Below are 13,289 nucleotides of genomic sequence, written 5' to 3'. Positions count from 1 at the left end.
ATGCGATTGGTACAATGCTGTACGATCAAAAGGTTGCCTTACAGACGTCGCTATAGACATTGCAACATTGCATCAATTGCATCATTGTGCTTCATCACTAGTTCATCAGTTTCAGCTATTTCAACTATTTCATTTAAACTGCCATTGTGTCCATATGAGTCTGTTTTCAGAACTGGGACATCCTTAAATTGTGTAATGTGACACCCAGATTTATTTCACATTTGTCATGCAGTTCCAAATGGGTATCAGTATTTTCTTGAACTTAACTGATATTTAGTTACACGACCAGCAGTTTAAAGAGGTGTGCTACTCAGAATGGATCTTGCTCAAATCAAACCAACTGACCTCTTCTTTTTTTTTTCTTTTTGCTGTATGATTATGTCCAGGTGTGATCAGGAAGTATTGTGTGGCTGCTGGGCAGTGTGAAAGTGGCTCTTGTCAACCTGTGTGCTCAGAGTCTGCCTCAGTGAGTTTCAAATCAGGAGCAGCTAATCTGAACACTTTAGCAATCAGTTCTGGTGAAAGGGGTGCAGTTACATAAGCTAGCGTATTGCTAGAGCTTTTCTTTATCAAGTCAAGTCAAGTTAAGTTTATTTTTCTAGCGCTTTTAACAATAGACATTGTTGCAAAGCAGCTTTACAGAATTTTAGTGACTTTAAACATGAGCTAATTTTATCCCTAATCTATCCCCAATGAGCAAGCCTATGGTGACAGTGGCAAGGAAAAACTCCCTCAGACGACATGAGGAAGAAACCTCGAGAGGAACCAGACTCAAAAGGGAACCCATCCTCATTTGGGTGATAACAGCTAGCATGATTATAACATTTTTAACAGTTTTAACATGAAGTCTGTTTCACTGATGTTATAAACTGTTCATTGATGGAAACTTGAGTGCAAAACTGTTCATGACAATTGTAGTCCTAAAGTTAGCAAGTCAACTGTAGTCCTCAGCCATAAAAGCATTACTGTGAGTGTCCAGAGCGTCTTCCAAGTGCGACTTTCGACTGTCCATATAGGGCCGTCCTCCACAGGAGTGATGTGATAAGACTCCAGCCAGACATAGGGCATCAGGATGGATCAGGCTGGTCCAAGGAGCAGAAGAGGTCAGCATCTCGATCTCAGGATGGACAAGTAACTCAGAGGGACAGACATGGACACTTTATGGGCACTTCTTTATCTTCTACTTGGCACACATTTGCTGTTTAATGGGATGTTGGGGATATGACCACTACTAAGTCATTATCTACAGTGGTGCTTGAAAGTTTGTGAACCCTTTAGAATTTTCCATATTTCTGCATAAATGTGATCTAAAACATCATCAGATTTTCACACAAGTCCTAAAAGTAGATAAAGAGAACCCAGTTAAACAAATGAGACAAAAATATGATACTTGGTCATTTATTTATTGAGGAAAATGATCCAATATTACATATCTGTGAGTGGCAAAAGTATGTGAACCTTTGCTTTCAGTATCTGGTGTGACCCCCTTGTGCAGCAATAACTGCAACTAAACATTTCCGGTAACTGTTGATCAGTCCTGCAGGAATTTTAGCCCATTCCTCCGTATAGAACAGCTTCAACTCTGGGATATTGGTGGGTTTCCTCACATGAACTGCTCACTTCAAGTCCTTCCACAACATTTCGATTGGATTAAGGCCAGGACTTTGACTTGGCCATTCCAAAACATTAACTTTATTCTTCTTGAACCATTCTTTGGTAGAACGACTTGTGTGCTTAGGGTCGTTGTCTTGCTGCATGACCCACCTTCTCTTGAGATTCAGTTCATGGACAGATGTCCTGACATTTTCCTTTAGAATTCACTGGTATAATTCAGAATTCATTGTTCCGTCAATGATGGCAAGCCGTCCTGGCTCAGATGCAGCAAAACAGGCCCAAACCATGATACTACTACCACCATCATGTTTCACAGATGGGATACGGTTCTTATGCTGGAATGCAGTGTTTTCCTTTCTCCAAATATAACACTTCTCATTTAAACCAAAAAGTTCTATTTTGGTCTCATCTATCCACAAAACATTTTTCCAATAGCCTTCTGGCTTGTCCACATGATCTTTAGCAAACTGCAGACAAGCAGCAACATTCTTTTTGGAGAGCAGTGGCTTTCTCCTTGCAACCCTGCCATGCACACCATTGTTGTTCAGTGTTCTCCTGATGGTGGATTCATGAACATTAACATTAGCCAATGTGAGAGTGGCCTTCAGTTGCTTAGAAGTTACCCCGGGGTCCTTTGTGACCTCGCCGACTATTACACGCCTTGCTCTTGGAGTGATCTTTGTTGGTCGACCACTCCTGGGGAGGGTAACAATGGTCTTGAATTTCCTCCATTTGTACACAGTCTGTCTGACTGTAGATTGGTGGTGTCCAAACTCTTTAGAGATGGTTTTGTAACCTTTTCCAGCCTGATGAGCATCAACAACGCTTTTTCTGAGGTCCTCAGAAATCTCCTTTGTTTGTGCCATGATACACTTCCACAAACATGTGTTGTGAAGATCAGACTTTGATAGATCCCTGTTCTTTAAATAAAACAGGGTGCCCACTCACACCTGATTGTCATCCCATTGATTGAAAGCACCTGACTCTAATTTCACCTTCAAATTAACTGCTAATCCTAGAGGTTCACATACTTTTGCCACTCACAGATATGTAATATTGGATCATTTTCCTCAATAAATAAATGACCAAGTATCATATTTTTGTCTCATTTGTTTAACTGGGTTCTCTTTATCTACTTTTAGGACTTGTGTGAAAATCTGATGATGTTTTAGGTCATATTTATGGAGAAATATAGAAAATTCTAAAGGGTTCACAAACTTTTAAGCACCACTGTAAGCAATAAACACTTGGTGTTGTGCGGTTATAGGAAAATAATCAATGATGGTGTGGTGTAATGTAGCAACATTCCTGTTACTACCAGAAAGCTGATTATTTTCCCATAACAGCATGCCCTGAATTGTTTGACTCCTCCATCATAGTTTTTATTCATTTATAGCTACTTTTAATATTTTCCCTGTGAATGAGCTGTTATTATCAAAACAATATTATGAGAACAAGTGCATTCATGCAGATATACTTGTGATTTGCAGCTGCACTACTGACAGAGCTGCTGTTATAGAACATTAATCAATTCCTTCTGACAAATCACAATCCAGAATTCAATGTGTTATCTACTTGACCAGTTGGAGGAAACTTCAAGGTACTTTATTCGGGGTTTTTTCATGCACTTATTTCTTGTTCCTCTTTGCTTCAGGGCGTTTTCACTGCTCTGTCTCTCTAGAGTAGCAACAAAATGGGTTTTTCCTTCGTGTTATGGTGAAACTGTGGTTTTGTTTATGGAAAGCACAGTGGCTCGGGAGATGTGGGACATGTGTTGTAGATAACGTTCATACATTGGAATGTGGTACTGCAGCAGTGTTTGCTTGGTATGTAATACAGCAAAGGAAGGAGCGAGAGAAGAGAAGACGAGAAGAACGAGGAGGAGGAGGAGGATGGAAAAGAAGTGCTCCATTCCAAACAGGAACTAGTGAGCCACATGTGGACTTTGAATATTCTTTTCAACTTTGTGGTTCTTGTCATTGTAAGAAACCTGTTCTCTCATTTTACAATTTAGATCTTTTCTACATTCAGGAGCATCCAGGCATGTGTGCTTTTCATGATCCAAATGCTAACTAGACAAGTGCTAAGATAAAATATCAAACTCTGAATGCACTTTCTAACTTCTCGTCCTTGATTATCTTCGACGTTACTTTGAATTCCACCCTGAATAAGTTATTAGAACGAGAACTTTAAGTCCCCCAGGACAGAAATAGAGGGTCTTTGAAAGAACTGCCCCCACATCCCTGACTTAGACAGGAAGCCTGAGAGAATGTGACTCATTGCACCGACTGAAAGTGAACCCCCACTGGTAAACTTATCAGTCCTGAATTTGAAAAAGAAAAGAAAAAAGAAAAGAAAGTGTCTGGTGGTGAGAAGATGGCAGTGAAGACAACCAGTCAAAGAGAGTGAAAGAGACTGCAACCTATAGCTGAGGATCAAACGATGAATAGACGGATAAAGTGCAGGAATACCGGTTTTCAGGGGTATTTCCTGCTTCTTTGGATTTGAAAGTGAATAGCTTGACATCTAGTTCAAAAGTGGCTTTGTAGTCACACTTGTAAGCCACAGTAGGATTGAAGCTTGCTGTTGCTCTCCACCGTGCTGAATCCTGATGGTGATAGGCACAAATAAGAACAAGGCAGAGGCTAGAAAGGGATCTGTCATTTTATACAGCAATGAGTTACTCGAGCCTTGCTGGAAGTTTCTTGTGCATCTCACTCACACCACATGGTCAAGTGGTTGAAGTGACATTTACACTTGGACCTTTTAAGTCATTTGAAGCGTTCCATTATTGATGAAATACTCTTTTAACCTGGCTGGCATTTAATTGGCTTAAAAACATAGCAAGGATGGAAATGTAGTGGCTTGAAACATGATGCCTTGGGCTAATGGCATTCTGCCAGCAAGACCATGAAAAATAAGCTTAATCAGTGACATGACGTCTCACCTTTGGCTTCTTTTCCCTGGTGATGATGTTATATCAGTGTATATGGAACTCAAACACATGTAAAAATGCTTCCCAAAGCAGTCCTTGATGGAATACTTGGTTTAGATGCAAACTCAAAAATGTGCACTGTTAGAGTACTGTCAAGAACTTTTCCAGTCACTCAGGAACTTCAGACATGTCTCCACTGGTGGAACCAGGGGTGGCTTTCATTCTAAGGCTCTAGTTCCAGGGTAGGATGGAACATGCCAAGCTGAATGGCACTGATTGGTTGAAAACATGATTTTGCATGATTAACCCTCTTTAGTGAACAGGCGATTGATAAACCTTTGCTTTTGGTTTTTATTGGGGCTTGGGCCATGAAATAGTTAAAACTACCAACTCTTGAGCAGAAACTAAAAGAACTCCTGCATCTACAGCCCAGAAACGTTTACTTACCTCAGTGGAAATGTTTCAAATGTGTCAACATTTCCTGTCAAAGTTCCAACATTTGTGAAATGGTTCCTGTGGTGTAAACACACCTATAAAGGCAAGTTTACGCTAACCTGGTACATCACTCTGTGATGTCAAGCAATGGAGTTGGAACCAGTACAATAAGACAGCCTCAAGAAGGGCACATGATGTAACAGGGTGAAGGTAAACTTGACTTTCTAAGTGTGTTTTCACCACCGGGACACAGAAACTAAAATTGACCCTGGTTACAATGGTGTAGAAATTCGGATGGGTGGGTGGAGCACAGAAGGACGGCAGGCCAGAACTGAGTTAAAAAAAAAACTCTTTATTGGCACTTTTCAGTGATTTTTAAACTCTCCCAGCCACACATGCACGCACACACACAGGTCGTCTGGTTGGGGAGAGAGCCCTCTTCCTCTGCTCTCTCTCTCCTTATATAGGGCATGGTCACTGGGGAAGACACACAAACACACATTAACTGACATCGAGTGTAGTGATTCTGCCACTTACCTTCCCTGACTCCGCTCTCCGGTCACAGACCGACGCTTGACCATGCCCCCGCTGCCACATACCCCCACCGCCCGACTCAGGCCGGGCAGCCTTGACGGGAGAGGAAGTCCGCCATGACCATCTGCGCCCCGACCTGTGGATCACCTTGAAGTTAAAGGGCTGGAGTGCCAGATACGAACGGGTGATACGCGCGTTGGCATCCTTCATGCAGTGGAGCCACTGGAGGGGCGCGTGGTCCAAACAGAGGGTGAAAGGGCGTCCCAGCAGGTAGTATCGGAGGGCGAGGACCGCCCACTTGATGGCCAAGCACTCTTTCTCTATTGTGCTGTAACGCCCCTCACGCACCGACAGCTTTCTGCTGATGTACAGCATGGGGCGATCCTCCCCCTCCACCTCCTGGGACAGAACAGCCCCCAGCCCTCTGTCCAATGCGTCCATCTGCAACATAAAGGGGAGAGAAAAGTCAGGGGAGTGTAACAGTGGCCCCCCACACAGTGCAGCCTTCACCACAAAGAAAGCCTGCTGGCATTGCTCCATCCACTGGACCGGATCTGGTGCCCCCTTTTTAGTGAGATCAGTCAGCGGGCTGGTGACATCCGAATAATTAGGTCTGAACCTACAATAGTAGCCAGCCAGCCCCAGGAACTGTCTCACCCCCTTTTTGGTCTTGGGCCTCGGGCAGGCCGCAATTGCTGCTGTCTTATTAATTTGGGGATGCACCTGCCCATTGCCCAAGTGGAAGCCCAGATACCGTACTTCCACCTGCCCAATCGCACACTTCTTCGGGTTGGCCGTGAGACCCGCTCGCCTCAGCGACCCAAGGACGGCCCTCAGGTGTTGTAGATGCCACGGCCAGTCGTTACTATAGATTATAATATCGTCTAATTATGCGGCCGCATAGGTGGCGTGGGGGCGGAGGACCCTGTCCATAAGCCACTGGAACGTAGAGGGCGCCCCAAACAGCCCAAAAGGAAGTGTGACAAATTGATGTCAGCCAAATGGTGTGGAAAAGGCCGCTTTTTCCCGGGATAGTGGAGTCAAGGGGATCTGCCAAGATCCCTTTGTCAAATCCAGTGTCGAATAAAAGCGAGCCGTGCCTAGTCGATCCAGCAACTCGTCAATATGAGGTATTGGGTACGCATCGAATTTAGACACCGCGTTGACTTTTCTATAGTCCACACAGAACCGGACCGACCCATCGGCCTTGGGTACCAAGACCACCGGGCTGCTCCAGTCACTGTGGGACTCCTCGACAATGCCCATTTCGAGCATGGCCTTGAGTTCTTCCCGAACCACTTTTTTCTTGTGTTTGGGTAGCCTGTAAGGGCGGCTGCACACTACCACCCCCGGGGGCGTCTCAATGTGGTGTTCTATGAGGTGGGTGCAGCCGGGCAGGGGCGAGAACACGTCCGAAAATTCGGTCTGCAACTGGGCAACCTCCCTGAACTGGGTTGGGGAGAGGTGGTCTCCACAGGGGACCGGAGAGGTAAGCGATGTCAATGTCCCTTTTTGAACCTCCGGCCCCAGCTCCGCCTTCTCCGGAACCAACACCACGGGGACCTTCTCATTCCAGAGTTTGAGCAGATTGAGGTGGTAAATCTGTAGTGCCCCACCCCTGTCTGTTTGCCTCACCTCATAGTCAACGTCCCCGACTCGCCGTGTGACCTCAAAGGGTCCTTGCCACTTGGCGACCAATTTGGAGCTCGACGTGGGCAACAGTATGAGTACTTTATCTCCCAGTGCGAACTCCCGAAGGCGCGTACCCCTGTCATACAGGCGGGTTTGCCGTTCTTGGGCCTGCCGCAAATTCTCCTGGGTTAGGTGTGTGAGTGTGTGGAGTTTTGCGTGCAGGTCAATAACGTATTGGATTTCATTTTTGCTCAGTGAAGGTCCCTCCTCCCAATTTTCCCACAGTACATCTAGGATGCCGCGCGGCTTATGCCCATATAATAATTTGAACAGGGAGAACCCCATGGAGGCTTGTGGGACCTCTCGCACTGCAAATAACAGGGGTTTGAGCCATTTATCCCAATTGCATGCGTCCTCGCGAACAAACTGTTTAATTATATTCTTGAGTGTGCGATTGAACCGTTTGACTAAACCGTCCATTTGTGGGTGATAAACGCTGGTGCGGATCTGCTTAATTCCCAATAACCCATACAGTTCGCTTAGTGTGCGTGACATAAACGAGGTGCCTTGATCAGTCAGAATCTCTTTGGGGATTCCGACTCGGGAGATGACGCAGAAGAGCGCTTCTGTAATACTGCATGCTGAGATATTGCGAAGAGGCACTGCTTCCGGGTATCGCATTGCATAGTCCACCAGAACTAAAATAAAGCGATACCCTCGTGTTGACCGATCTAATGGCCCGACGAGCTCCATCCCAATTCTTTCGAACGGGGTCTCGATTAATGGTAGAGGGTGCAAAGGCGCTTTTGGAATGGCCGCTGGATTTTCTAACTGGCATTCGTGGCATGCCGTACACCACCTACGGACATCGCCGCAAATCCCTGGCCAATAGAACCGGGCCATTATTCGGGCTAGTGTCTTATCCTGCCCCAAGTGTCCAGCCATGGGATTAAAGTGAGCCGCCTGGAATACCAATTCCCGGCGGCTCTTTGGAATCAAAAGTTGTGTAATCAGCTCCTTAGTCTGAGTGTCCTGCGTCACTCGGTATAACCTATCCCTCATAATGGAGAAATAGGGGAAGGATGGGGTGGTGTTTGGCTGGAGCGTTTGACCATCGATTACTCTCACTTGGTCAAATGCATGCCGCAGAGTCTCGTCCCACGACTGTTCTAACGGGAAATCAGTGAGAGATTCCCCGAGAGAAGGAGCCTGCGGCTCCTCACTCTGACGCGGTGATGACGTAGATGGCTCTGTGACAGCTGCTCCTGCCAATGCCACACCGGGACCTCCCCCTGCTGAACTACGGCAGGACCCACTCTTCACTAAATGAGTCATTAATTCCCGAAATCCCGGCCAATCAGTCCCCAAAATTATCGAGTGGGTAAGGCAAGGATTAACCGCCGCCTTTACACTAAATTTTTCTCCTTGAAAAAGAATGTGGACTGACACTAAAGGGTAGTTGTGAACATCCCCGTGCGCACACAACACCTTCACCAATTGTACTCCCCCCAATGCCTCGTCTTGCACCAGGCTTTGGTGGATTGAGGTCTGATTACAACCAGAGTCCACCAGAGCCTGATACGTATCTCCTTGGACACTCACCAGTATGCGATACGCTCCGGCCCGATCGAGGGCAGTTCCTGGCGCGTCGGGATCCGGACCACCGCGCCCACCTCCATTGCCGAGCACTGCTGCTGGAGGTGGTCCGGCTCCCTGCAGCACCAGCAAACCGGCCCGGGCTTTCTCTCTGCACCGGCACTCTGGGGCTCACTCACCTGAGGGAGGGAAGAGACAGACATGGAAGTGGGAAGTGGGAGGGCACCGCGGGTGCGGCAGGCCAGCTGGGGTAGAGCCGGCCCCCGCCTCCGCGGTGGGGGAACGGGGCGAGGATGAGACACAGAAGGGGAGGGGGAGAGAGAGAGAGAGAGAGGAGAGGGGAGAAGAGGAGATCTGCTGTCCTGCCATCAGAACAGCCGCCAAATGGTCCTCCGCCAGCTCGATGGCCTGATCCAGTGATGCCGGGCGATGGCACTGGACCCACTCCGTGGTCCCTTCGGGTAGTCAGGCGATGAACTGTTCCAGTACCACCAGATCGACAATTCCCTCGGCGTCGCGGTTGTCAGCCCTCAGAATGCGAACGGCCGGCCGACCTCCTCCAGGCGCAGAGCGCGGAAGCGCTGTCGATGTTGTTCTGGGGTGCACCCCACATGCTGGAGGACGGCCCGGCGGAGGTCTGCGTAGACCAGCCGGCTGTCGGCGGAGAGCTGTAGCGCAGCCAGCTGCGCCTCGCCCATTAGCAGGGGGAGGAGGCATGCCACACGCTGTTCCACCAGCCAGCCTGAGGCCTCTGCTGCTTGTTCAAAGAGTGTGAGGAAGGCCTCGGGGTCATTGCGCAGGCCCATCTTCGTTAGGGTGAGGTGAGGAGGGCTCACGGCGGTGGAGTTGGTGGACCCCGCTGATGCGAGGAGGTGCCGGAACGCCTGACGATCTTCCTGCTGTGCCAGCACCAGGGCCTTGAACCTTTGCTCCTGCTCCTTCCGGAGGGCGACTAGCACCTGGTGCTGGCTCTGCTGGGCCGTGGCGAGGGTGTGGACCAGGTCTGCGAAGGGGGAGGACTCCATGGGGCTGTTCTTCTCTGTGCTCCGACTCCCAGGTTTTGGCACCACTGTAGAAATTCGGACGGGTGGGTGGAGCATAGAAGGATGGCAGGCCAGAACTGAGTTTAAAAAAAAAAACTCTTTATTGGCACTTTTCAGTGATTTTTAAACTCTTCCAGCCACACACGCACGCACACACAGGTCGTCTGGTTGGGGAGAGAGCCCTCTTCCTCTGCTCTCTCTCTCCTTATATAGGGCGCGGTCACTGGGGAAGACACAAACACACGTTAACTGACATCAGGTGTCATGATTCTGCCACTTACCTTCCCCGACTCCGCCCTCCGGTCACAGACCGACGCTTGACCACGCCCCCGCTGCCACAAATGGGTTTCCTCAAAAACATACCACTAGGTGGCTTGGATATGCTAAATTGCCTCTCGGTGGAAATGACTGTGTGAATGTCTATGTGTGCATGACGCTGTGTAATGAACTGTCCATACATCTATGGTGTATTCCCATGTCATGTCCAGTGTTCTTGGCGTGATGAATGTTCAGTCATTCACTGCGTGGTCAAATCATGGGTCAGGTCACTCATTAGCTACGTTTAGTGAATTTACTTGGATTGTTAGGCAATGGACTGCCTTCCCATCCAGGTGTATTCTTGCCTTTCACCTAGTATTCCTGGGATAGCCTCCTTATTAGTATAGTTCAATCTGGAGATCCACCAACTAACTCTGCCAGGTTGTACGTGAAACCCTTGAACCCCTGACCTTGATTTTTAGCCATTTAGCTTGTTGTTTGGGTTTATGGATGGACCAAACAATCACATGAAGAACTCTGGTCACGAGCTTCAGAAAGCATCCTCCTCTTATTTTAATCTCTCGGGTAGCCTTGGACTTGTTAAAATCTAGGTATTTATATTTCCACATTGCTAAACATTTTCAGCTTCATGGTTTGGCAGGATTGCTTTATGCATTTGTTGCATTTGCTTGGGTAATAGCTGTGTTCATTTTACAAGTACAGTTCGTACCTAATGTTTTATTTGTATTTCCATGTGCATGAAGATATTCGGGCGGCACGGTGGTGTAGTGGTTAGCGCTGTCGCCTCACAGCAAGAAGGTCCGGGTTCGAGCCCCGTGGCCGGCGAGGGCCTTTCTGTGTGGAGTTTGCATGTTCTCCCCGTGTCCACGTGTGTTTCCTCTGGGTGCTCCGGTTTCCCCCACAGTCCAAAGACATGCAGGTTAGGTTAACTGGTGACTCTAAATTGACCGTAGGTGTGAATGCGAGTGTGAATGGCTGTCTGTGTCTATGTGTCAGCCCTGTGATGACCTGGCGACTTGTCCAGGGTGTACCCCGCCTTTCGCCCGTAGTCAGCTGGGATAGGCTCCAGCTTGCCTGCGACCCTGTAGAACAGGATAAAGCAGCTAGAGATAATGAGATGAGATGAAGATATTCATGATTCAGCAGCAACCCAGCCTTTTGCTAGCACAATATCAGAGAAAAACTCAGCATGTTGGAGTTATAGTTCAGATTTTGAAACCAGTGACAGCTGAATTGGGTCTAGCTCAGGTCCAAGACTAACAGGCAAACGCAGCCAACCAAGGTGAACCACTGTTTACAACCAGCATGCTGGAGAGCTTATAGGTGAACTATTACAGCCCTTTTATGACTCTGTGTGTGTGTGTGTGTGTGTGTGTGTGTGTGTAAACTGTATTATTTCCAAAACAGTCCGTTATTGCTTTCTGGATGTGCTTAGATGGGCTGTCTCCATTTATTATTGTGTGGGATGCTTGCCAGTACGTTTCTTGAGTCTTAATCTTCAATAATTCCAGTACAGATGAAGAAATGCCTCAATGATGTTGACAAGTATACGAGTATACCATGGGATTCACCTTATTTCCATCGACTTCGGTTTCCTGAATGTTCACATAAGTCCAGCTTTAAGGCTTAAGAAGAGACTTGATATTACAGAATACCCTCCAGTATGAAAAAGGTTTTAGATGCAAACATTGTTTACAAATTGCAGTCGAAAATGTTCACATCCAAGACATATCCCCAATTAGTTTTCATTTAGTCAAACAAAGACTGTCAGTGTTGCGTGTGTCCTAGAGCAAGGCTCTATTTGAGCTCAAAATAATCTACAATTAATTTTTTCTAATATCAGTCTACTGCATTTACTAAAGAAAGGTATTCAGAGTGAGGCAAGTCATAATGAACTAGCAGAATCTTCAAGAATGATCACTTAACACCAATTTTCCTGCAGACGGAAGTGTGTGTGCCGTGTAATGACTCCTACAGGGTTGATGTTTTCAAACCCTCGTCGCAGAATCACTCAACCAAAGTCTGGCTGAGTTTCTGGGCTTCCTCACGCGCGCACACACACACACACAGACACGATAATGGGCAGCTGGTCTCATCGTTACTTCAGTGGTAATTGTTGTTATGGAGACAGACGATGAGAGTGAACAGAAAGCAGGCTGCATGCTGTCGAGAGCTCAGAGGTGGGAATCAATCTGTAACATGTCTGCGGTCTGCTTCACGGATGGAATTCAGAAAGGGCACTCACTCTCACGTCCTCTCGACTGGCATTTAACCTCGCTAATCAGATCTGTCAGATCTTTCTGTATTCTGTCCCTCACTTCTGATGAAAAGAGTGAAGATTTTAGGTTTCTGATCAACTTAATAAAACTGAAAATGATGATTAAACCTGATGTTTGATTGGGATTTTATTGGAGTGATGCTACCTAGTTATCTACAATCTACCGCAAGCAGCTAAAAATAATGCTAGCTAAATTAGTCAGGGTGAATTTGGTGACATCAGTGTCGTTTGCTGGGTCCGTTACAGCTGATCAATGTGACGAAATAATATATAGCTTTTTTTTTCTCAGAGTAGATTAGCAAAGCAAGTAAACCATACTCGTGACACGTACTCCTCAGCAGTGGCATGTGCAATCTTTCTTTGCTACTTTCTTCACAAAAACTAGCATTTTGAAATGCCTCATTCTTTTTCGCACACAACACACACAAATACAGAAATGAAAGAAAAATGGTTGGTCTCTAATCCCCTCTTTTTTCTTGTCTCCTCCACTAGGACATCCATGACCTCAGATTTCCAGCACGACAGCTTCAGGATGCCGAATATAGGATTTCAAAACCTCCCCCTCAACATCTACATCGTGGTGTTCGGAACTGCCATCTTCGTGTTCATCCTCAGCCTTTTGTTCTGCTGCTATCTGATACGGTAAGCCATGCAGTGCTTCCTTCAACCTTCAGCATGAATTTATCTCGTAGTAAGAGCTGCTGTGCCCACAAGATTAGTTTAAACACGGCTAATCAAGCGTTCACGGTCCTGATGCGTGCCATGTTTCATTTGCCGTGTCTGCAGTTTTACTGTAACAAAGATGAATCTGAACGCATACAAATGGGGCCAAGCACTTAAGAATGCCATATTTATGTTTACTGCATTAAGATGAGCAGATCTGGTGTATATGTAGCAGTAAGGTAAAGTGATAACATGCACGCTAGCTGTAATTCAGCGAGTT

At 46.8% G+C, this 13,289-nt stretch overlaps 1 protein-coding gene across 4 annotated transcripts in view; it reads left to right on the top strand.

Annotated features, from left to right (window-relative positions):
• The window catches only part of rnf24 (ring finger protein 24), an 81,096-nt gene that overhangs the window by 16,716 nt on the left and 51,091 nt on the right, over positions 1-13,289 (top strand). For 3 of the 4 annotated variants that reach the window (XR_009654330.1, XM_060917179.1, XM_060917181.1), the window contains exon 2: positions 12,839-12,988. Coding sequence is in view for 3 of the 4 variants with exons in the window: in XM_060917179.1 (XP_060773162.1) it covers positions 12,846-12,988 (143 nt within the window). In the remaining variant the exon portion in view is untranslated. Of the gene's footprint in view, positions 1-3,521; positions 3,542-12,838; positions 12,989-13,289 lie in introns of those variants that run through there. The other variant, XM_060917180.1, reaches the window with a different exon arrangement.

Source organism: Neoarius graeffei, chromosome 3 (genome assembly GCF_027579695.1).
Source record: "Neoarius graeffei isolate fNeoGra1 chromosome 3, fNeoGra1.pri, whole genome shotgun sequence".
Taxonomy (NCBI): Eukaryota; Metazoa; Chordata; class Actinopteri; order Siluriformes; family Ariidae; genus Neoarius; species Neoarius graeffei.
Note: the sequence above shows the minus strand (reverse complement) of the source record. Positions and strands in the feature narration are given on the sequence as shown.